The sequence below is a fragment of the Hippichthys cyanospilos genome, chromosome 1 (assembly GCF_059441005.1).
Source record: "Hippichthys cyanospilos isolate Australia breed blue-spotted pipefish chromosome 1, RoL_Hcya_1.0, whole genome shotgun sequence".
NCBI lineage: Eukaryota > Metazoa > Chordata > Actinopteri > Syngnathiformes > Syngnathidae > Hippichthys > Hippichthys cyanospilos.
The window spans coordinates 26,146,938-26,172,375 of NC_142369.1; the positions used below are offsets into that span (position 1 = coordinate 26,146,938).

Here is a 25,438-nt window from a genome sequence, read left to right on the forward strand (position 1 = left end):
CTACCACAGCCCCATAAGGCGTGAATTGCAATTGAAATTACTTAAGGTGCTCCTTTTGTACTGAGTTGAAGTTTTGCACCATCAAAGCATTTTAATTTTTATTTTTGTAGTCAGATACATTTGAGATATTCATGATAAAATATTAATAAACTCAAATGGCAAACTATTTTGTGACACAAAATTCTTCAATCAAATTTTACTGGGACTTCTTTTTCTCAAAAGAAGACAACATTCATTTTGCTGTAACAGCCCATTTTTGCGGTTAACTCCCTGTATTATATATCATTCTAGAGCAGTGCTTCTCAATTAAATTTTACCAAGGCCCCCTGAAGGAAAGAGACACCCCCCCACTCAACGTGCAGACTATTAATAAGATTATTATCTATAGAAATAGAATAGGTATACCTAAACCTGTATTATAACAATATAAATCCACTTTCAAAAACTGATCATTATTTTATTACAGCGTTTGTATGGGTTACAGCTTAGTCTAAAACAGAAAAAAATAACCAAGTGCTTCAAAGTGCCTGAAAGAAAAAGAGTGAAAAAAGAGGAACATTTCTATTTTAGTGCAATTTCACTGCACATAACAAAAACAAAGCATTTTCCCTGGGGTCATTTGTGTCATATTGACATGCAGGAAACCTTCACATTGCATTACTCCACAATAGAGTTTTTTTTTTTTTTTAATGAAAAAAAAAAAAAAACGCAAAGCACCAAGGGCGTGAAACATGAAGCACAAAGTGGTGAGGGAACACTGTAAATGAAGAGAGAGAAATGAAATAGCAGAGAAATAATGCAGAAAAAAGCAGAAAAAAATGAAGATTTCTTAATGTCTTGTACTCGAGGTTATCACTCATTCAATATCCACCTTCAATGCACACAAAAATGCACGCACAAACCTACACACCACCAAGAAAAAAACAAAAAAAAGCGGTGTCCTGACATGGTGAGGGAGAAATTAGGAAACCAGATGTGAAGCATTAAAACATACTGACATGCTGTGGGCCTTCCTCTGCCACACTCACACACAGGGAGCACTAAGTCATCTAGCAGGCCCACAAATATATACGCATGCATCACATGAGCAAAGGCCACATAGACCACCTACATGTGTGTGTTAGTCCGAAAAATATGCAAGACCAAGATAGGCTTGCAAGCAATAAATGTACACGCTATTCATGACGCATTTGTGACAATTACACAATACATGTGGAAATGTTGTGGATAACAGACCCAAATTATTTTGCAAGCAATGACTTTGGGTGTAAATCATGATAACGCTATGTTGACCTGGGATTCGTTTCACGCAAAGACACAAGTCTACAGATGGCTCGTCATGCATCAGTGTATGTATATGCATCCAATTAGTACATGTGCCCAGGCTGAGGACCGGCCAAGGGGGAGGGTTGGAGATGTTTTGTTTTCTTCTGTGTGGAGAGCTATGTTTGGGGGGGTGAAGGAGGGGCACCGTAATAAATACCCCTGGACCTGAGTCCCCTGGCAGACTGGAAGCTAGACTGGTCACCAGGGTTAACACCCGGGGCACATGACCTTTGACACTGCTAATGGGGCACAGAAAACCCTCAATGAACTGATACACCCTCTGTCGCATACCACCACAGGACCTTTCACACCAGCCTTCCAGTCAACCTCCCCTCCGACACACACACCTCCCCTCTTAAAACATACAGCCATATCACTGGCATCGGCTTCTCACAGCCAACAGGACTCCTTGTTATTTCTTTCCTCATTTCACATGGGCTCTGCACAAAATCAAATGTGTGTTTTATTGACTTGGACAAGGCTGTCCATGCTTGAAACCACCAAAACGGAGACCTTTCGAGCCCTGTGACATCGAGCTCTTGAGGAGGGTTGCCCTGAACAAATTACAAAGGCTCTTGTACCAATGTAAACTCTAATTCACACCTATGGGAAATTTGGAGTCTCCGGTTTATCAAATGCGCATGTTCTGACCCAAATGGCGACAAGAAGAACATGCGAAAATCCCAGCAGAAAAAGTTCTGAACTCTGGACTGTGCAAATCTATGAACACTCAATTGTAGAAGAATTCATGAGAAAAGAAAAAAAAAATACACGGGACATATTCAATGCACCTTGTTTTCTATTGAAATACTTGATTGTTGTTTTGACCTCATAACTTGAAATGTTTGGTAATTGTTTATTTACTACAAATATATTTAATTGCATTGTTTGTTCTCATTTTTTTAAATTACAGTTATAACGATGATATACCTGTGTAATATATTTTCTAGCATTATATTTCCATTGCTTGACATCGTTCTTCTGACCTGCAGCGAAGTGCGATGTCCAGTTTGATTGAAGTTTGTTTGTTTTGTATTCCTTGGTACTTGTGAAAACCTAAACACTCCACTGATTTTGACTTGCGCAAAAATCATTTGTGTGAAATGGACCGTATCTAGGATCTACTCTGCCTCCACCTGAACCGTAGTACCCGATAAAACATTTATTTTGAGAACTTCGGACACTTTGTTTGAAAAATCAAAGGTCAGCGAGCCGAACGACTTTGGCATTCTTGAAGCTCCGGCCCGACCCCGTCCCTCCAGATTTAGCCCAGAATTGTCCGACCCACCTCTAAACTTGAGAACTGTGACAAAAGCATACATTTAAAAGCACAAGTCCTGATTTATAGAGCTTGGTGGTGCTGTAAAACTTGCACGTGTAGCAGAGAGGAAAAGAAGGATAAACATGAGGTGTCTCGTCGAGTTGCTTCATGCTTTTACTTGCTGTAAATATGCTTTTAATTTGACTTGGATTCACTTTGAAGCCGCCCGAGCTTAACCAAGAGTGTCACCGCGTGGGACAGCGGTCGGTCTGCCAAATAGATGGATAGGAAAAGATATTCCGAGTCGGGAGAACGTGAATTCACAACCAGGACAGGGAATAGAAGTCCCATCAGTGGCCTGACCTCTCCCAGAATGTTTGCTTCCTCCTGAGGGACAAGCATTCAAAATATACTCTCATAACTGTCAAACGGTGACACGGAGCCTCCTTTACAGCTGAACAGATTTGAACATGCCAGAAGGTCATGTGCAATACGCTAACACTAGTCGGGCTTTTTCAATATCAATCAGCCGCTAATCAGTTTCCCCGCCGCCACGCGTAAATCAAAGCTCGACCCAAACATTTCTCTGAGAGGAAGCGCGGATCCGGGATGGGTGCCGCCAAGTGAGAGAGGAGAGGAAAGAGAAGAGGAGAAGCGACAGAAGAAGAGATGTCTTCTTAATTAGCCAGTAATGATAAGATCTGACAAACAACATCTGTTTCCTGAAAGCCAGAGAAGGGGGGAAGGAGGGGCTCGGATGGGAAACCTGTGAAGTCTCCACAACAGGGACCTGCTTGTAAGAAAGTGAAGGGGGAGACGCGTGAGGGGGGGAATGCCGTGTAGCGTGACACAATAGAAGAGCGGAGGATGAGGAGGAAGACAGACAGACAGGGGAGAGGAATCTGACAGGGTTGAAAGTGTCTAAAAAGCCAGGATGAGTTTGACAGACAGAGGAGAGGAAAACAGATCAAAATGAGAGGAAAGACGGGGAGGTGGATGGACGAGGAGGTGTGCTGGTTAATGGTCCTACGGGAGGTGAGGAAACGTGTGAAGAGACGAGAATGGAATCGCTCAGAGGTCCAGGGTGCTGTAATTTACTGTCTGTGGCTAATACGCAGCAAATGTGCCGGGTCCGTGCCGGGACCGTGAGAGGAAAAGAGGAGGCGAGCGCCGGTCGGGCCTGCTGGGTCTTGTTGGGGGGGGCGCGCCAACTTTTGGGGCTCACAGCAGGCCTGCTGGGAGCCTGTCAGCAGGAGCGTGCCCCCCCTGCCCTCAGCGCTGACAGATTCATCAGGGCTGCTACCAACACACGCACACGCCCAAAGGTTTATTGTGACATTCAGATAGTTCAATTCGGACGCTTATTTTGCGTCTCCTCCTTGAAGAGCACTACGCAACATCTGCTGCGTGAGGGATGATTCTACAGGCACACCATTAGTGTGCACAACTGATCGTTTTGAACTGATGTCTGTTTAGAAAAATTGACAGCCTGATGACGAAAGAAAAACTGAAGTCATTACCAAAAGTCACATTTGACTTTGTTACTTGAAATACACAATTCAGTACAGACAAACGTAAAAAACGCTTGACTTCAAAAGAATCCTCCATTTCTATCCATCCATTTTGGATTGCTGAAGCCTATCCCAAGGTTATATTTTATCTGTAAATAATTGGATTACTAAATTGTTTTTCGTGTACAATTAATACCTTCAAAAAAAAATTCCACTTGCCGTTGAATGAAAATGACATGTGCTCAAGTCTCAGGTAACAACCAATTAAGACACACTTGTTTTCTGGGCTCGTGACATTCAAGCTGAACCATGATTGTTTGTTACACAAGCTTCGAGTTCACGTGGTATCATTTTCAGTTGACAGAAAATGGAATCGTTATATTTTAAAGGTGCTAAGTGTACGTGAAAAGTAATTGAGATTCCGGACAATTTATATTTATTTTTTGCTGCCGAAAATGACTAAATAAGTTTAGTATCCCATCGAGTAACCCCTCCTGCTTCTTCAAGCAACAGCAACCTAACTGACTTTTGTAGACACAGTTGAAATGAACATATGAAAAAAAAGTCGGAGCTTTTATCAATTTCCTTTTCAGGAAAGACATTTTGCTTTGCATAGTACTTTGTTAACTAAACACAAAGTATTTCTTAATCTTCATTTGCTTTTACAATAAAATTAGTTATTATTTAGTTTAACATGTGTTAGGGTTAGGGTTTTACATACATATATATATACGAGGGTTTTTTTTTTTCATGCACAAAGGGCGGCAATCAGTAATCAGTTCTGGCATTAACCGACAGGAATCTCAAGATAAAACTCTTTTAGGTTTTTTTAAAGTGTAAATATTTGCATTCCTGAATGTTTTCCTTAAAAATGTGAAATTCGACTCCTGAGAGAGATAGTCTGTCCAGGTTGCAGCTAAACAGACAAACAAACTAACTTGGGAGGCTTGTCGGGTCCGTGCAGCACCAGGGGGCATTGTTAAGTCATTAGTGAAATTTAAGACCTTTACACAGGAGGATGACCAGGCTCCATCAAACACACAAAAATACACGCGGACACGCACACACACTCCAACCACACTTGTGTGTGTGTCCAACTAAAGAAAACAACCCTTGTTCCTAAATACCACGGCTAACTGGCCTATGACTTGGCAGAGCACACACACACACAAGCACACACAAGAGGCTGATTATGCTACACATATGACAAGACCAGCTTGCAAGAAAAAAAAAAAAGGTTGAGGCTAAGAATTTTGCCTGAACGCAAAACCCACAGAACGGAAGAGTATATACGCCTGCAAAACAACAGCGCTCACTTGCTTGCAATCTGAAGTGCCCTCTAAATCATGCTAATCTGCCCTCTTCTGATCCTCTCAGCACCCCCTTTTAATCTCCACACTGCTCAAGCAAAGGTGAACCCTATTAGGAGTCAGATAAATGGGAGTGCTTGCCCCTGCTTCTCGGGAAGCTACACACAGTTAATGGAATATTTACACAACATCACTATTTTTTTTTAAACTCTATTTAAATACGTTTTACAAGTTTATGTTTTTTTAGGTCAGTATTTATTTTTCTACTAGCGTTTTACTTTTTCTCCCTACGTTTACAAGTGAATCAGTGTACTTTGTCAAAATTGGCATGGCAATTGTAACAACATGTAAGTAAACGCACACAAAAAATGCAGCAACATGAAGCACTATGAATCAAGTAGCATAAAAATTACAGTGGGAGAGTAAGGTGTTCTTCATTCATGGCCTTATATATGAAAACTGACTTTTGTTGATGACAATAATCATTTGTGTCAAGAGCCAGTCAAAGAAAAAAACAGCTGTAAGCATTAAAAAAAAAATCCTTTATATCTAAAAACACAAAACTTATAAATGCGGTTTTTCAATTCATCATATTCAATTCATCTTTTTTTAGCGTTGATAACTAGATATTACGTAAAAAAAAAAAAAAAATGTGCATGTTCAGTATGTACAAGATTAACAACCGCTGCTCTAGACCTATATATTTTATTCAGCAACTAACTTATCTTGCTGGAAATGTGTGTCAGTGTTGATAAAGCGCATCCATGTAAAACTTCACAATGTTTTGCAAAGGAGTAACTTTAATATAATTTAGCAATAATTTGCTTCATGTTCCAATTAATTTGCTTTTAATTTGAAGAAAATATATACCACGACTATCACAGCATTAATAAAGCATTAAATTTGATTTGCTGATAGCAGTGGAAACCCTGCTAAAATCTGATTTACCCCCTTGAAGTGCCTTCAGGCACATGTACATGTCCATTTGAGAACCACTCAAGTAAAGAATAGAATTAGTTTTTGCTGTTGTTGTTGTAGTTTTGAATGGGTAATGACATGATCAGCACTCAAAATGGATTTTTTTTCGTATTTTCTTTGTATTTTTTTTCCATTGTAAACAATAAAACGTGCATGTTGTAGTGTCCAATCTGAGCATATGCGAGCAAATAAGAACAATGACAGGGCTCCAGTTTTTCATGGTTTCATCAAAACCACTACATTTACTAAACTGCTACTGCAACAATCACATATTTTCAGAGAAGCTTAACTCTGACATTAGACCACTGACGACACCTTCCCTTCGCTCTTGTTCGAGCCTGACATAAAGGTCCGTAAACTTTTAGCAGTCTGAGTCTGACCGGCGCTCTCAGGCAGTACCTGTCAAAGAGAAAAGTGATTTTGTGGACTATGCATGGTCTCTCCCTGTCTGTCTTTGTCTCCTTCTTCCCTTTGCATCGCCCCCAGGGAGGAGGCATCCCATGGTCCTGTGCCAGCTGCTCAGTGGTCCAGTCTGTATGAGTGAGGTGGTGTGCACTGGAGCCTCGGGGCCCTGTCGCCAGGCTGAACCCCCCCCCCACCCCACCCCACCCCACAACCCTTGTCTGATAGACTTGCTGACAGGGGGTGTGAAGACAGAGTCCGGGGTTCGACCACCAGGGAGACACCGTGACAGTGGACCAGAGGGACCGGTGGACCTGACTTTATATGTGCATAGAAATACTGTATCTGCGTTTTTGTTTGACGACCAACACTGTAAGTAAGAGAATGCTCCTGTATGCACATAATTAGAAGGATTTGACTAAAAAACTTTATTTAGGCAAACTGAACAACAATTTAATATATATATATATATATATATATATATATATATATATATATATATATATACACACATTTTTTTTTCCCCTTAACTCATACCAGGTATTGCGCACCATGTTTGGTGAGAATCAGAGCAGCAAGTTTTATGTCATCCAACCATCATAAAGACACATGCAAACTAATAATAGTGAAAACAAGACCTCCATGGTTGAGGTAGAAATATTTTTTCCACAAACTATTTTTGAATTCTCCAGTGAGTAATACAATGAATAGCTGAGATGCCAAATATACAACAGACATAAATTCAACAGAGTATCCATCACTTGATTGATTATGAGGCCATTCTAAAAACTGTAGCAATGAGACCTGAGATTTGGAAACATGTTTGTTCATTCGAAGCAGCTGTAATTTCAATTTGAAAGTTGAATCTTTGTCAAGAGCTCATATTCAGAAAATCAAAATGGAATTGCGCATTGATGGTTATGCACACAGAAGTCTTGCAGTCAACCAATCCTAACGTCTGATATAACATTTCTCAATTTTGTGACTTTTATGTGTGTTTAATCACTGCAACGAATTAAATGCAAAGGAGAAGTTCCATTAATGTGTATGTGAAAGTGTGAATCAAGAGAAGAAAAAGATGATTTTTGGAAAGTCAAGGCAGTTGGGTGACTGCTAGCAATAAGCACAAAGGTAAACCCACAGATGCCACTGTTCCTCGATTGTGTGTTTCTTTCTTTGACTATTTTTTACTGGTTAACAAACTTTTATACCTGACGTTTTGAAACTACAAATTATTTAGTATTTACCACTTACTTCTTTCGTCTCTCCAATAAAAAAATGATTTGATACAAATCTTGATCAACTGCAAACGGCAGTAATTCAAAGCAAGTGGATTCAATGCACTCACTTTCTTTGAATCTATTTTATTTCATCAAAAAATCTATTTTAAAACGTTTTTTGTTCCACCCCATCTATTTATTTTATTGTTTCACTCTGTTGTTTGATGCTATCTTAAGGTTCCGAACCAGTAACGGTTCTCAATTGCCCTATCTTGAAAAATTAAAATCAAAAATCAAAAATCTCCTACTTGGCGAATTCAGGGCTGGGCTTTGTTGGGGCTGATCCCAGCTGATCCAGGCCCCTTGAATTAGTCACCTACAAATTTAACTCTAAAAAGACTGCAACCAGTCTAAAACAGGGTAAAATTTACAATTAAATGTATCTTGAAAATTTTACCTTTTTTAAAAAGACCTTTTTACTTTTGAATGTTATTGTGTTTGGGACCAAATTATATCACTTTAGAGTCAAATGTACACGGAAATGTACTGTGTGCTTAAAGATGAATTGCCAGCTAATTGGTCATTAAAGTTAAGAAAATATTTAAAGATTGTGGTTTTGATGCGTTAAACCATTAGATTTGTATACTTGTACATGAGGAATGTTGGACTGTCATACCAGCATATTTAAATCCAGAACAGATTTAAAAGTTTTGTACGGTGTACTGTCTCTCCAAATTGGACGTTACCACAGTGATTGCAGTAGAGAAAGCTAAAAAAAAAACAAAAAAACTTTACTTTGACTAGAGGACACGCCACCTCCCACAATGACATTGTTGTGTCACGCATTCAGCTTTGGAGTGCTAGTACTATGTTGACCTTACAGGGCATTGTGGTACATCAGTATACATCTGGGAAATGGGAGGAATGTGACCTCCTACACAGTCCAAAACTGTTGCTGCATTTATTCTTTGGATGAAAGTTTAATGTTCTTTCCCAAAGAATGATCGTATTTTCCTTTGAGATTGAAGCAAGCGTCAAGAAGCTGTGTGCCCCACTGTTTCAAGCCCACGAGTACGCTATCATGACTGCTGAGAAAACATCAGAGTTCAGAAGCAACACTCTTCATCACGCCTAGTTTGTTTTCTTAAATTGGTTCGCGTCGGCCGTGCTTAAGCAGGTGGAGCCACGGTCATTGAACCAGATGGTCTCCGAGACACCGCAAGACATTTACATATAACAATAAGTGATATCTGAATAGCTTTTTTGTCAAACTACCCAGACAGTGTTAATCCATTGAAAGAAATGTTGGCTGCAGATTTACGCACCAACCAAAACAGATTTACATTCACATTGTGAGCATATACCCATGATTTAGAAAACAATATCGGCGTTAATAAACAGTCCACTGGGGTATTTTGTCAGAGAGATGAATTTTGTGGAGAAGGAGAGCCGGACTGGTCCAAAACACACATGGTGGTGCGTGTACATAACTAGAACTAGAAGACAACAAATGGATCAATACAACCCACAAGCTAAGATTAAGACTAATGGATTCCACTGGCAATCCAGCGTCCGAAGTCAAGCCATGAAACACATAATGACTGCTCAACATGGCAAGCGAAACTCTTATAAAGCAGAACCAAGCCTGTAAAAATCACACACATCAAATGTCTCCTGTTGTGTACTATTTTTCTTACTTTTAAAATGAAGACTTAAAGATTTGCTGACCTTACATGAGCTTTGGTGAGCTCATTTTGAGACTGGGGGAGGCTACAACAATATTGACAGGATTGGAAAATTCCTATTGATTATTCTTTTTTTTCTCAGAGTGCCGGCTTGTTAAAAAAGACCGCTCTTAGAAACACGATCAATTAGCGAGATAGTGCTTGCCATTGATCACCCGCCTACCCCCACAACACAAGGCCGGTGCCTCGCAATGGATCCCTGCACACACTCCTTATGACCAACTATTGATCTCCGCTTTTTAGCCCAATATAAAAGCACACATGCCCTCCCAGTGAATGCTGACCTCTCCAATCCAAAGCACACAGGCCATTCTTACTAATACTAATACTGACATCTGTTTGTCTCCATTGTGAAGCCAGCGCAGCACTCATAAATACAAAGGTCAGCTTAGGCTCACAACCAATATAACTTTGAGCTCAGAGGTCATCGCGCCAATAATACAGCCATTAAAAAAAATCCTGGCGGGTTCATTCCAAGGAGCCTTTGACAGGAGGACATGCAAATATATATATATATATATATATATATATATATATATATATATATATATATATATATATATATATATATATATATATATATATATATATATATATATATATATAGAGAGAGAGAGAGAGAGAGAGAGAGAGAGAGAGAGAGATAAATAGATATATAGATATATAGGTATATGTGTGAGTGTGTGTGTAAAATAACTGCAAGGGAGACCTTACGTTTTGGCTACTGTAAATAAAAAGTGGCCAAATTGGGTAAAAAAAAAAAAAAAAAAAGAAACAGCTTTTGGCTATCAAACTTTCAAAGGTTCAATTTAAAAGTAACTGGTGTTCATTCATTTAGGCTCCAGCATTGATTTTGGTTAATGTGACACTATGCTGATTTTACGAAGTTCGTTAAAAACTATTAAATGTTAGGTTTCATGCGAAAAACACCTTTTGGAGTTTTGGCCAAAAGTTGAGCTTTTGTTTAATTGCCCCTTATGATATATTTGCATTACAGATGCTTTGAGGAAACCCATGAATTTGGACTAAATTTTGACGGCTATGTAGATGTTTTCCTTTTAAGGAAAGTCTGAGACATTTTTTTTCTTCACCTGCAACTGGGACTTGGGAGTGGGACTGGGAGAGATTGTGAACACTTCCAAATACCAGTCAATTCTGGCCCTGAGCAATCAAATGTCTGCTCGTTAAAAACGAAGATGAATTTTATCCCAAGATGCATTCACATCATCCGCAAAAGAAAAAACGTTTTGAACAGTCAAAGTCCAGACCAGGGGTGAGGGGGTCTGAATCGGGCTGTGTCGATCGGTGATCCCTTACAATCGAAGAGTTTTGCAAGAATATGAGTTTAAAAAATAACAATTGCCATTCAAAAAAATGCTTTCACAATGTTTTTTTTTTTTTGTACACTGGAAATGTTATCATTTTTTACCTTTTCAATGTGTTATATTCTCCCCCTGACAGGTCATCAGAATAAAAACGATTTGCATTGCACTTTGCAAGGCAAAAAATTGCATTTTGCACCTCATCAGAACACATTGAATAGCAAAACTGAGACTCAACTTCTGCGACATCGCAAAAGGTTTAACGGGCAAGATGCACCATCTCCCGTTGTTGTTCCATCGTTGAAAATGTTTTTGGAGAAGGAAATACATTTTACTGTGCTGTAATACACAATATGAGTTGAAGTAATAAAAACAGCTGATTACATATTTGAAATAAATAGATAAATATAAGATTTCAACATTGATTATTGTTTAATAAATACTCTTCCATCAAGTCTCCGGGATTAACTTGCAAGGAATCCGAAATGCACCCCTCCTTGTTTGGCAACACTGCTTCGCAAAGGTGGGGTGAAAACTATTTTTAAGCCTTGGACCCCAGAGGGATTTTCCTATTTTTACTTGATGATTTATGTCATTACTTTTAAAAAAAAAAGAAAGGAATAATTCATAATAGTCTCATGATAGATCAGATGTGGGCAGAGTATGGGCCGAGGGTCACGTTTGGTCCGCCTATAGAATGTGACCATGTAGAAAAGTAAGACATGAACTATATTGTGCTTTTATTATGAAAGCAAGGTAGCAAGCAAAAGCTACAACTTGTGTCCACAGTTTTTCCAACTTGGCAAGAGTTTTTGCCATATTTAGCAACTTTTATAAACTCTTCCAAAAAGAGACTTGCAAAAACAAGTCCTCATGTTAACACCATTCTCATTTCCTACACAGCGGAGGGAAGAGCATCAACATTTAACCTGATAATACTGGATGCACATCTACAGAGTCATACAAGTATTCTGTACATAGTGTGAATTAAGAGTCCCGAGAAGGAACAGCTAATATGCAGTGCTGTGTGGTGCGCAAAATTAATATTAGAATTTTCATTAACCACTTTTAATTTTGTATCTTCCGATTAGAAGAATAGATGCCATATCTACGCTACGTCCGCATTCTGCTTTCTGATGTGGCCCCATTACATCATTAATTTTCCCCCTCTGTATTTGATACATATTAGAACAATCAGGCATTTTAGCAAGCATCTGTTCTGTTTCTGTAACCGCCGCATGTACAGTTTCTTACATAAGGGGCTCAAATTCAATTAAGAAAGAAAAGATGTGAGGAATGATTCATTTTTAGAACACAGAGAGAACAATTAGCAAGATTTATGGTGATGTGTTCAAAGGAGTCGGTCTATCTATCTGTCTATCGATCAGCCCTCGGACCAATCAGTGAGCGACGCTGTCTATCAGTCAAAGACAAGCGCTGCTCTCCAAACAGAGACGTCATAGCGGACTTACAAGCGTGTAGAAGAGTTGGCCCGAGTTAAGATTAGACAAATGTAAAACTATTAGACACAGCAGGCAGCGGCCTATTAAATCATCTTCTCCCTTGGACAACTCGAGAGTCATCTCTTTGTGCCCTCATCTTCCCTCCGTCCTCTATCCTTCCTTTCACCCCTCCTCGTGTATCGGCTGTGATCTCTTTCTCCTTTCACTCAACTCGGGATTAGGGAGAGAAGGGGGCGGGAGGTGTGGTGGCGGCGGCGGCAAGAGAAGGGGGAGAGGGGAAAACTGAAACAATATGGAAAGGAGATTAGAAAAAGTGGGGGTTTGGGCCATTTGGGGAATTGCAAACTACCTTGCGCTTGGGTAGGTGTCCTAATGACACTGCCTAATTATGGCAAAATTAGACAGGCCGACAGAAAAGGGAGCGGTGTTTACCGAGATGCTTACTCAATGGAAAAAAAGAAAGGGAGTTAGGTAGTGGGGTGAACTGATATACAAGAACATATTGGGGTCCAGGAGATAAGAAGCGGGAACGGGACAAGGGAAAAGGAGGAAGAAAAGGGCCGAAAGCATCAGGGGCGATGGACGCGAGTCGGCCCCCACGCATTGCATGTTAATTGGAGAACAGGTGTTGGGGCTGGAAGCAGGAGGCTGATTACTGGAACCACAGAAACAGACTTACCCCCGCACCCTCTGCACACACACACACAGCACCACCACCAGTCCACCACACACATGCACGCAAACACACACACATGAATAATTTAAGATCCAAGCGGTGACTGGAGGAAAAGGTCAGAGTAGGGGTCACCGAGACACATATACAATTCCACATACATTCATATGCGTAAATAAATGGCTGAGGTTCCAAAAACACTCACGTGGAAACATACCTCTATTTCTGTGCCTTCAAACACTCCCAACATTTTCCTTTTCTTTTTTCTTTTCTTTTTTTTTTTTTTTTTGGTTTTCAACCAAGCATGCGGCGTCCAGACATACAGCGGAATGAGAATGTGCACGAGGGGAAATAAAACACACCACACCATATTCTCTTGTCTTATCAGAAATTAACTAGCTCCTAATGGGCTGCTCCCAGAGGAGAGGATTTTGCGGGGTAGTCAAGAGGGAGAGACCCCCACCAGGATGGGATGTTCCCTGTGCGATTAGAAAGGAGCAGAGGTCAACGATTCAGTTTAAATCCGTCTTGAAATCCCGCAACGCTCGCAATGGAAATACTGTATACATGATTGGTTCCCTCTCTCCGCAGCAAGCTGTGAAGTTACTTAAAATTGAGGTTTAAGACATGTAAGGGGGAAGTGTATATGGGATGGGACATGGGGAGAATAATGTGCAAATGAGAAAAGCAGCTGCTCTGAGGCATTCTGGGAACATTGAAAAGACAACAGCCTAGTTTTTCCACGATATGAAAAATATCCTGAGCAGAACTCCTATGAGACATACTGTCAACAGGCAGCCAGCTTGAACTGAGAAGGGGAAGAAAAGGGTCCTTGACATAAATGAAGTAAGTGTTTTCTCCACAATTCTTGAGAAAGCGGGAATGAAGGAAAGACGGAAGGAGAGGAGGTGCAGCAGGAGGGAAAGCCGATGGAGGTTGCGTCGATGACATCACAACCAAAGTATTGCTGCTTATGACCATTCATCACTGCGCTGACAGACTGCGTGAAAAGTCCAAATCGCTCGGATGTGAGGGCCTTCACACACTCTGATTACTCGGCGGTTAAAGTGTGATAAGTGGTGGTCAGGGTGAACATTGACTGCATGTGTGAGTCTGCGCCGTGATATGAAACATACACATGCTTCTCATGTGAAGATTAATGTTTGTTGGGGGGATGGGGGGGGGGGGGGGGGGGGGGGGGTCTCAGGTGCAACTGCTCCTAAGGAGGTTGAGAACTGAGCATAATTCCACACTCGCTGGACACTTTATTAGGCACGCCTGCATAATCTAATAGGCTCCAATGCAAGTGCTTTATGAAAAAGGCTCTTCTGGATTGGCACAAGCCAGAAAGGTATTTCACGCTCTTCTTGGAATTAAGACATTTAATACAGTTTGTTTTAGATAGGAATTTTAAATCACCTATTCCAGTTTAAATGAATGTGCATTAATCTGTTAAAAAAGTGGTTTAATAAAGAAAACAAAGATTTCAAAATATTTGACTTTATAAAAAGGTACTGTAGTGGCATAATCAGGGTGATGTAAAAACAAAACAGTTTTGTCATACTGCATCAAATGAATGGCTATTTTTTTTGTTCGTTTGTTCTTTCTTGCATGACCGCTTTAGCCAACTGGGGTAGGATAAGACAGATGGACATATTGTTTATTGAAATGTTGCAATCCTTCTCAAGGATATGGCACTCTAATTAGTGGCTCTTTACAGAGGGTAAAATATGATTGTGGGTACTGTTCAGTTTCTGTCAACATGCATTGCTACTGTACATCATTTGTTTTCAATTCATTGCTTAAAGGGTTAAAACTCTGCACCATAGATGCTACCATATTTTGAGCATTTAGCTAGCTGACCAAAAGGCTGAGATTTGTGGTTGTTTTAAATACACAAAAAGTAATCGTCTCCCGTGTTGTTTACTTTGACGGAAAAAAATTAACTGATAGCAGCAATAAATTGAACAAACTCCTTTTGGAAAATCATTCCCGATTTGCCAAACTGTGTTTTTCTGTAAAGTGAGTTACGGTAAGTTCACTGCCGCAGTACAGCAGGTATCAAGTCTGTGCTCATAAGTCAAAGCAAATAATTCGACCAAGCGACAAGTTTTTTTTGTATCTCAAGGCACCACGTAATTACAATCATACTGTTCTCCCAACCGGTAAAAATTTTCAGCTACAAAGTTTTTTCTAGTTAGTTCACTAAAAGATTGAAACATTACATTAGGATTAGATATGAGCTAAGAAAATTAGACCTGCAATGTATCATTTTTTTATCAGTGCACTACAAAGAATGATAAAGCGCAAATTCCGCCACTGAAAATTACCGCCAGCAATAGTAAACAAATTTTTGATTGGATACCTTGAACACTGTGTCGCTCAATATTCTTGAGGAGCGGTTTTGATCTTTGTAACGGCCTTGTACCGGATCTGTTTTTATAGTCACAAAGCAATCGTCACTTCGTATTGGCTCTGAGTAACACGGCCAATGCACTTCTTCGAGTATGACAAATAAACCTGAGCAAATACGTCAACTTCTAGCCATCGCAACCATACACAGGGCCCAAACCTGATGAAGTTTTACAGCGTGGAAATGCAACAGCGGGTTGTGAGCAGCCATATCTACACAAAAGCACAATCTATGTGCTTTTAAGTATGAGTCAGTGCTTTGTGTACTGTATTGGAGCTCCTTACCTGTCAATGATGACTGGGTCAGAGGGCGTCTCATTTCGGTTACCACAACTCTTCTTCTCACAACAGCGGCTGAGTGGGCAATTAAAGGGACAGAAAAGACAACAAGAGGGAAAAGTCAGGCAGGAAAATAAGCAATTTAAACAGGGGGAGCCGTCATTTGTCCACAGACCCAGACTCCGCAGTCCAGCAACATCCAACAGAACACAAAAGAGGCATGAGAGGGGAGGGGAGGAGGGGACAAAAGAATAGAAGAGGAAGAAAAGGTACAACAACACACCCTACAAACAGTGAGAGACCATTCAAAAGTGAAAAGGCAGCCAACCAATCTGTCACATTGATTCCGAAATCAAATTCACGCCCCCCCACCCCACCCCTCGAGCACGCACACACATGCACATACGACCATTCGTCAGCAGCCCTGTCCGAGGAGCCTGCTGGTCCCCCCCCCCGACGTCCCCTTCGCTGCATAACAAAAGTGCCCCCACCCTTTACCATCTGCCACCCCTACACCTCGCCTCACCCCTCTCGTGTCCCAGCTTGGCCCTGCCCTGCCCCCCTCCGCCCCCCTGTCAGACGGCCTCACTCCCCAGCTGTGACGCTTGCCCTCCGCCTCTTCGGCTCTGTTATTAGCCAGCTGTGAGTCACATTCGGGCATCTGCTGGCTGCACAATGGCAGAGCCCACTCCATCTCGGCCCCCCATCCTTTCCCTGCTGCTGCCCTCCACCTCCGGGTCACCGGCCCACTCATCTCTCCTCTTCCTCTCCCTGCGCACACCCATGTTTACCCATTTACCTCTATAAACCACGCTATTATTATATCATGATTATCCAAAGCCTGTTATCTATAACACGTGGGGTCGTCAAGCTGACACTTCTTATATCGCGGCTCTACATCTGCGGAATGTGTCACTCATCGCACGCCAAGCAAGTTCAAACACGCTGTCTCGGCTCGTTCCCGGGGTGTCGATTTGATGAAGGAATTGTGATAACAGTTCACTTGAGCGCTTCTGGTTATGTCAGCTGTCGTCTCGCCCTCGCAACCATAGTGCGCTGGTTGCGGCATACTGCTTTAGGGTTATAGCGAAAGGGTAGATATTACTGGTTTCCATTTGTTGGCAGCGTGTGAAAAATACAAGACGGTAAAATTGCAGATATGGGCCGATGGCAAGGCAAATCCATTAGGACATATATGAAGATACTGTATTTAGAGCGTCATACTTGATTTTGCGTGAGTATTTTTAAAGGGGAAATCAAGTCAAAGGGTTTCCTTACGGAAATGCATTTTCTGCATCTCCACCAGTCTGAACACAGAGTTCCCATGGATATTGCCTTTTTGGAAAATGAAGTCCATCCATTTTTTATCCATTTCAGTGCCAGCTATTTTGCCACTGGCTGCCAGCTGAAAATGACGTCAGAGTTACTTAGGTCAACTACCAATCATGGATTACCTGTTTTATGAGTTTGGTCATGCGATATTCACAAGTTGAGCTTTGATTGGTTATCACCTTAGCCCTGAACAACTGTGATGTCATTTGAAGTTGTCAGCAAGTGGTAAAATGGCCGCCACTGCGATGGATAAAAACAGGTCCATATTTCTTCTTAATCATATTCCACAAATGCAATATGAATCACAAAAGCGTGTTCAGACTAGTGGGGCCACATGCAGTAGAGGATATCATTGTAAAAAAAAAAAAAAAAATTAAACCTACATATATCAGTGTAAATAAGATGTTTGACATTACCATAAAGCCACTATTCCACTGAGGGGCAAACTTTGGTGAGTGTAGTTGAGCATAGTGGCGCTTTACATCTCATTAGGGTGTGTTCAAGTTTGCCAACATTTGCCAAAGTGTTGCCAATGGTTGCCAAAAGTTGCCAAAAGGTAGCCAAACATTTACAAACAGTTTTAATTAAGTGTTTTGTTTTGTTTTTTCCGCTCTTGCAACTAAAACACTCTTGGTGAATAATTGGCCACCTCTGTTGACATTGTGATGACCTCTGGCGACATTTTTGCAAACACTCCCCAACTTTCGCCCCTCGTGAGATAAGAGGATGATTTTTACTATGGTAAAAATCAGTCAACAAAAAGGATGAATACATAAGCGTTAATTGTTTGAGGGCAAATGGGATATTAAATGTTCATAAATTTACAAATAAGAGTTCAGTAATAAATTAAGGGCATATTACAAGGATACTTCACTTCACTGAGGATAAATAGGACACAGTATACGTCGGTGCTGTTTTCAAATCTGCAAGACGTTTTTAGTTGTGTTTCTGAAATTTTATTTCAAGATCAGCTTTTCCCACCAATGGGCTTTGCGTGGCATGACATTCAAAACCTTTGAACTCCGAAGATCCCCAAAACATCCCGCTCTCTATAAATTTGAGTATGTGTGTGCATATGTGTAGGGGATATAGGTAGAGGTTCATACCACCCACCTGCACATGACCTCATGCGTGAGCAGAACTCTGCACATTTCGGGATTCTTGTTTTGGCCCTCGTACGATATTGGCTACACAAAAGGGGAACCAGCAACAGGATATGTCAGTTTCATGTAAAATCATTTTAGCGTACTTTCCTTGAAAACTAAATTCCGTCAGGAAAGCAAAGCTTACTTACCTGTTTTGTGACTGAGTCGATAAGTCGTGCGTAGAGATCTTGCTCTGTACGGACCCCTGCACAAAAACAGATGTTGATGTTTGACATCTTGGTGCAGCGGACCTTTTTTACTCATAACTATAGACGCCGTTTTTAAAAAGTGTGACATTTATGTAGCCAGCACAGAAAATGATCATTCAGATGTTCCTTATGTTCTCAATACATGTACAGGAAAACAACTGTGAATCTTTTTCAATATGTAATGGCGCAATTCGCTTGTTTCAATATAGCTTTCATAAGATGACAATATACACAGCTTCCTCTAGTTGATCCCAAGCGTACAAAAATAATTAAGGAAAACTGTTTCGGTTGAAAATGTAATGAAATGGAAATTGGAAGGGGAATTAAAACAGCTACACAAACATGTTTATTTTTGCTCTAATAATCTGTGTACCACCAGATAATAATTGAAGATTTGTCTTGACCCAAACAGTGATATAAAACATCAACTCTCTCATTCTTTGTACTGTACTGGGGATAGTTAGAAAGAAACAATTTATGATTCAAATCTTATCCCCCATGGTCAACCCTGCAATAAAAAAATAAAAAAATTACACAACATTGAACTCCATCCAAGGAACATGGAGAAATACGATTGGCATGCATCTCATATTTTCTCTCCGATGGTTTCTGAGGGGATTGGAAGTTATTTCATGTTTGATGATTATTAGTTGTCTTCTGTTTGAGGACAGAATTTACAGCCGCGCTCTCACAATTTATCAAGTGCAATGACATATTCCCAAGACTCGTTGGCGACTTTGCAGTATGTAACTGCAGTGTGCACAACATCAGGTAGGACAACACTAACCAGTTTGACCAGGTTCATGTCAATGGAGCCTGAGAGTCGTACCTGCTGCTTTTGTAAAAAAAAAAAAAAAAAAAAATCTTGACAGCAAATCCCAGAGATGAAAAAGAGGACTAATAAAATAAATTGGTTAATGGGGAAGTAGACACACTGTATTTAAGCAACTTTGGAGAGTATCGCTTTCAAAATGTGTAGTCGCTATTGAGAGGCCTTTGATATCACATGGGGGAAGGGGATGAAGAGGAAGTGCCCTTGGTGTGTGCGTGTGTGTGTGTGTGCGTGCGTGCGTGCGGATGCTGTACAAGGGGGTTGCTGGAGAACATGCCTTTTATCTTCTCTCCCATGGGTGCCACTGCGATGGCAGAGTAGGGGCAGTGGTGGCTCATGGGAGCCAAATTTCCACATGTATTTCTAATGTGATGTGGGAAACACATTGAGAGTGTGGTTGAGGGTGTCATTAGATCATCAGATATCCGGGTTCTGGAGTGTCCGTGCATGGCAACATGTTGTAACCGGACTCGAAAATAACTAACAATTCTCTGTATTACTGTTATTTATTTTACTTGTGCTTTTTGAGGTTGGACTTGCAAATGAATTTGCTAATTCTCATTTTTGCAGCTGTATGCTCTACTCTGACAACTGTTATGAAAGAAAAGAAGACAAGTGATGTGAATAATTCTCACAAAGAGATTTTGGCAACAAAGATGAAGCTTCTTTTCTTGCTCACAAACACCGGTATGAAACCTTTAGGACAAGTGTCATTCAAACTAGCCGAATCTGGCAAGGCAGTTTGGTGTTCAAATCTAGATTTTTTTTTTCATACACACTTGTATATTTGAAGGCTGTGTCACCTTGTTGGCGGACGGTTCGCTGCTCCACAGAGTTAAGGTCCGCCGATGGCAACAGACAGGCAGGTTGTAAATAAGTCCTCTTAGATTTGATGTCACATGGGGTTAGTGATTATTTGATTTCAAGAGATAAATGTCTCTGGAGGGTATTAAAGTCAAGTAGACATCCAATCATTTTAACCCTGAGATCTGTCAGGTACGTACACAAGTGTTCAATGGGTAAACGTTTGCCCGTGGATTGTAAATGGTGTTGATTTTCCACACTAAGCTTTGCATTTTCTTCATACATATTAAGGTTTTACAGTCATCTCAATAAAATCAATTTAGAAAAAAAACAACTTCTTTTACAGTTCAGTGAGCGACGTCATGGACTTGGCCTGACAAACTAACCAAGCAACCACATATAACTTGAAAAACCTCTGTGTTGGAGCAGTCGTAAGTCAGGGTAGATCTTACTTTGGCTTGGTTTGACGCAAGTGGATTCACATTTTTTTTTTCTTGGAAGGGGCTTACTGGCAGTTTTTTTTTTTTTTTTCATAATTTTGAGGAGTTATATTTTTCAATGAATGTACGTATATATGCAATTTTTCACTCTCTGTGACCCCTTATCCCTGTGAACAACGAGATCTACACTCCACCGCAATTTGTGAGCGTGTATTTAAGGCAAATGATGCTATCATGCTGTTGCCAAAATATTAAGCCAAAGTGAAGCAGTCCTTTTTGATTTTTAATCACTGGGTTAGTATACCCTGTATAGGAAGTGATGAAACAGTTAAATGCATTTTGGGTTCTTGTGCCTACTGTATACCTATCCAGTCTTATTGGAAGAAATAGGAAGAAATAAGAAATAGCATACTTGGAGAAAAAGTCACTTTCATTTATTTTACTTAAGTGCGTAGGCCTACAATCATTCGTCACTTGGCTGGCCATCTCACGGGTGCATACTTAGTCCCTGCAAGGCATATTTTTTGAACTTGGGCAACATAGTCGGAGTACAATAATGTGGCTTGTACGTCGAGGGATGAAAACGGTCTCCGAGCCTGCTTCCATTTCCGACAGTCGACACTAACCTTCACCGTTTAAACATTCCCATCTGATCAATTTAAAGGTCCGTGCTCACTGCCGCTTACCGTTGCTGTAGAGGAGCTGGAGTTTGTAGTGAGTGCCGTTGTTAGTCTTTTCCCCGGTCTGCTCCTTGGAAATACACACGCCACAGCCACACAACACAGAGGATGTAGTTAAGCACGTTAGGGACACCATTAAACACAAAGCCAATCTCTCCAAATCCCGCAGTTCGACCTTCTCCGGGAGCGGCATTGAGATCACAAGGCTCAACATTGTGTGTGTTGTTGTCATAAGCTCAACGCTTAACCATGGCCCATAAGAGAGGCTGAGCTATCGTGCCTCATAGAAACTCCGGTAGTCCTGAGATTGGCTGCCGGAGAAGTTCTGTGTGCGACAAGTGTGTTTGACCATCGTGCATGTAAGAATGAGCAGCGGTCGACCTTGACGGCAAAACTTCCTTTTGCGCGCTGCTTCTACTTCAGCCTCCAGCCCCCACCTCCGCTCTTACTCCCCCTTTCTTTCTCATCTTCTACCTCTACTGGTCTTTCTAAGTGGTCTCAAAGGAATGCTCTCTGGTCCAATAACCCAGGAGGCATCTCAAAGATGAGAGCGAGGGGAGAAGAACAAGAAAGCTGGGGGAGCAGAGCAACTGGGAAAAAGAGAAAGAGGAAGAGGGCAAATTAAGATGCATGAAGATAAGTTGGCCAAGTGAGGTGGCTCAAATGTGTAATATCGGCAGATAGATTGACGACTGCCTTTCTAGGTTTTCTCAATATAAACAGAGGGTTGTTGATTTTGTCATGGCACCTCTACTTCTGCATAATTACAAAGTCAAAACAGATGCCAGGGTAACCATGCAGAAAATGAACCCACTGGCACACACTGACAGCTTTCAACCCTGGCATTAACTCACACACCATCCCTGACATTCCCAGCAAACTTGACTCGACAAGATCTCGGAAGCTATGACGGGCTCACACGCGGCACAAGTGTCTGTCAACGGTGGACATGAGGCCATGCAGAGTCCATTTTCAAATTTACCCAATTGCACACGTCCATGTCCTACTTGGCCAACCTGAAGAATTCGCCCTCTGCCCCACAGTGTTGCTTTCAGAAGAGACTTTGATGATTAGCTCTCTATGGATAACTCAACAGGAGTGGGAATCATTTGCATTTACGAAAAAATAAAAAAAAAATTGAGGTGGCCCCGGCCTTCTAATGAGGCAAGCTGCTAATTAGTCATTAGATATTCTTTTTCAATCCCACATCATCAGCTCACCGAGGGTATACAGAGGTTGGTGTAAGCATGAAGCCGTCAGCTGTTTTATGCAGGCACTGAAGCTCGAGAGGAGCAACTGGTTTGTATGGATAAAATCTGTTATGGTGTATTCTTGTTGCCACTTGAGGGGTCCGTGTGTCTTGTCATGTAAGTATGCTTGAAGAACGAAGCCCTCACACACCTTGTCGTGTTCCACAAAGTCCACAAAGGCCGTCCTCTCCACTTCCACGGGCTGCCCGTGCCTGTCATAGAGCGCCAGCACAAAGTGGAAGAAGTTGGACTTGCGTAGATTGGAAGGAGGTTGCTTCTCAAAGTGAGCTCTGGACAGGGCCACTCCACTGCATGGGACATACATGCAGGTGCAAGCCATTAGACTGACAGGAAATTTTAATCCGAGTTATGTCACACTAAGAGGTGTTTAAATGAAGCCTAAGATGGACTTTAAATTTAAATAAAAGCCAAGATTTCCTATAGTATTATTCTTAAAATATCACACAAACATTAGTCTATAAACAGCTTCTACTTCCATATAGAAGTTTCTGTCGATGTGAGTAACAAATCTTTAGAAATGTTAATATTCAGTCATCACAATATGCCATTCATAAAGAAGTTCCAAAATTAGAAATTCAGCTCTCACTTATGAACGCATATTTTTTCCAAATCATATTTTTAGGAATTCAAAATTGTCAATTTTCTAAAAACGGATTTTCCCAACTCAAAGTGAAACATAACAAATAATAAAATATGTTAAATATAATAACATGGAAGAGGGGAGAAAGTAAAACTAATTTTCAACTTGCAGAATTCAAATGCATCCAATATTTTAGTTATCTTATTAAAATAATGTGAAATAATGATAATTTGCCAAATAAACCTTAAGAAAAATGCATACTTCTGTTTGATTTATTTCACACAAATACATTTTCCTGCAACAATTTAACAATATATTCGTTTTAACCTTTAACGTCTAAAAACATTTAATACATGAAGGTTAAAAAATATGTTATCATTTTTACCGTAAACATTTTTTATACCGTGCATTTAATTTGCTTTAATTTGCTTGATTTTGCTTTAAATGCATTTTCTTCACCTCTATTCAATATTTTGGAGAGAAACTCATATTACTCTAAATTAAGTGTTAAAACATAGAACGAGAAAAAGATGAATATAAACCAAAGAAAAGCTGTTTTGTTTTTTTTCCCCCCGAATCAAAATGTTGTTTCTGTTGTTTTATGATTATATGTATTTGTTTTACCTCCAACGGGGTGCGTCAAAACGCGTTTTTCCGTAAGGAATAAAAAGTTCCAAAAAGATATGCAGGCCGTTTGAGTTTCATATTCCAGTTTGTAGAGCTAGTCGACTTTTCGTTTTTCTGTCATATTGGCAGCTATACGTTTGTGTTCATCAGTTGCCGTTGCACATTTATCATACGCTGCCATTATTCAAAAAGTATTTCTTGTTCTGAAAAAAAAATCTTCAGGATTTTGGCCCATAATTTTTAGAGAAGATATGGGTTATATTTTAAAACATGATTTTCACGGCTCTTGCCGTGAAAGAAATAAGGCAAGACGTTTTACTCCAACTAACAATAATTCAAATACAAATAATGATGTATGATGTAAAATATGCCTACCTTTGCGCAGCGACGTTGGCATCCACCACGCCGACGTTTCGCACCCAAGAGCGGACTGGATCCATCTCCTCTCCAAGACTTCTCTCTTTTAATCCGCTCACTTCTCGCATCAAATGCTCCTGGATCCCGAACATTTAACCCCTCTCCTGAGTGGCGGGTGCACTTTTGGAAACTCAGAAAGTCAGCCGGGGAGCCAAAGCGCTAGAGCAAACACAACCCGAAATAGGGGCTGCGCTCCTCCGAGGCGCACGCCGCAAGAAAGGGGGGAAAAGAGCTGTGGGAGATCGAGTTGCTAATAAAGTGTGATGTTTTGGAGCGTGTCACGATATGAATCCACTCGCACTTGAGTTTAAAAGTGCAAAGATGTGAATAAATAGATTCCGTCACAGTTCTCAATCATGATCCAAGTAGAGCGCCATGCAGAAAAAAATCTGCTCGGTGCAACTAAACTCCAGCGACACAATCTGCTGTGCAAGTTTTTTTTTTTGGTTGTCAGTGCAAACGAGCACCCTGTATCCTAACAGTTGGTCCGAGGGCCAGGAGGCTTGCAGTGAACCACTGTCGTGAAGCATGAATGAGCGAGGATGCAGCGTGGAGAAGGAGGGGCCTCTGTGCCATATGTTGCGATGGATGCTTTCATTGGTGTAAAGTGCGTCCCGTTATTTGGACCGCGGCCACATTCAGCATCCACGCCGTCAGCCTTGTAACTTTGCGCACTCAAAACACCTCCAGACGCACAATATTGGTCAAAATGCATGAACAAATGCGCTTGATTCCGTGCAATAATACTTTTCACACGAAAGAAAAGAAAAAAAAAACAGATCACCACACGCTGAAAATACGTCCAAAAGTCTTACTACTTATTTTACGCAAGTGTTTATGTGAGTTAAAATAAGAAATAAAAACTACAAGATAACAGCACTCCCTGACCGTCTCATTTCCTCCTTTTCCTCTCGTTAAGTTTTGCCCAACCCTGATTCCTTCCCCCTCAGCCTATTGTCTCAGTGGCCGGGACACAATGACAGTGTAACCCCCCCCCTCTTTTGGGTCCCGCCGCAGCCCACCATCTGCCGCCAGTGCGGGACAAAGTCAGATGTTCCTCCCAATTATGAGAGCCGTCCCAGGGAGCCGTGCTGCCCTCCACCCCCAACACCAACACATCCACCCAGAATTGTTGACTTATTCTGCACACTTCCCCTCACATGATTGACAACTCCACTGCAACCCCAATGTCTGCATGC

At 40.9% G+C, this 25,438-nt stretch overlaps 1 protein-coding gene across 4 annotated transcripts in view; it reads right to left on the minus strand.

Annotated features, from left to right (window-relative positions):
- ebf2 (EBF transcription factor 2) overlaps positions 1–24,740 on the minus strand; it is a 34,961-nt gene extending 10,221 nt beyond the window's left edge. For 2 of the 4 annotated variants that reach the window (XM_088415713.1, XM_088415697.1), the window contains exons 1-6: positions 24,198–24,740; positions 22,746–22,902; positions 21,351–21,408; positions 18,529–18,584; positions 18,348–18,421; positions 15,909–15,977 (exon numbers count right to left, since the gene is read on the minus strand). In XM_088415713.1, the coding sequence (XP_088271839.1) occupies positions 15,909–15,977; positions 18,348–18,421; positions 18,529–18,584; positions 21,351–21,408; positions 22,746–22,902; positions 24,198–24,331 (548 nt within the window). In that variant the 5' untranslated portion in view covers positions 24,332–24,740. Of the gene's footprint in view, positions 1–15,908; positions 15,978–18,347; positions 18,422–18,528; positions 18,585–21,350; positions 21,415–22,745; positions 22,903–24,197 lie in introns of all 4 variants that reach the window. The other 2 variants (XM_088415705.1, XM_088415690.1) reach the window with 1 other exon arrangement.
- Positions 24,741–25,438: the final 698 nt, after the last annotated feature.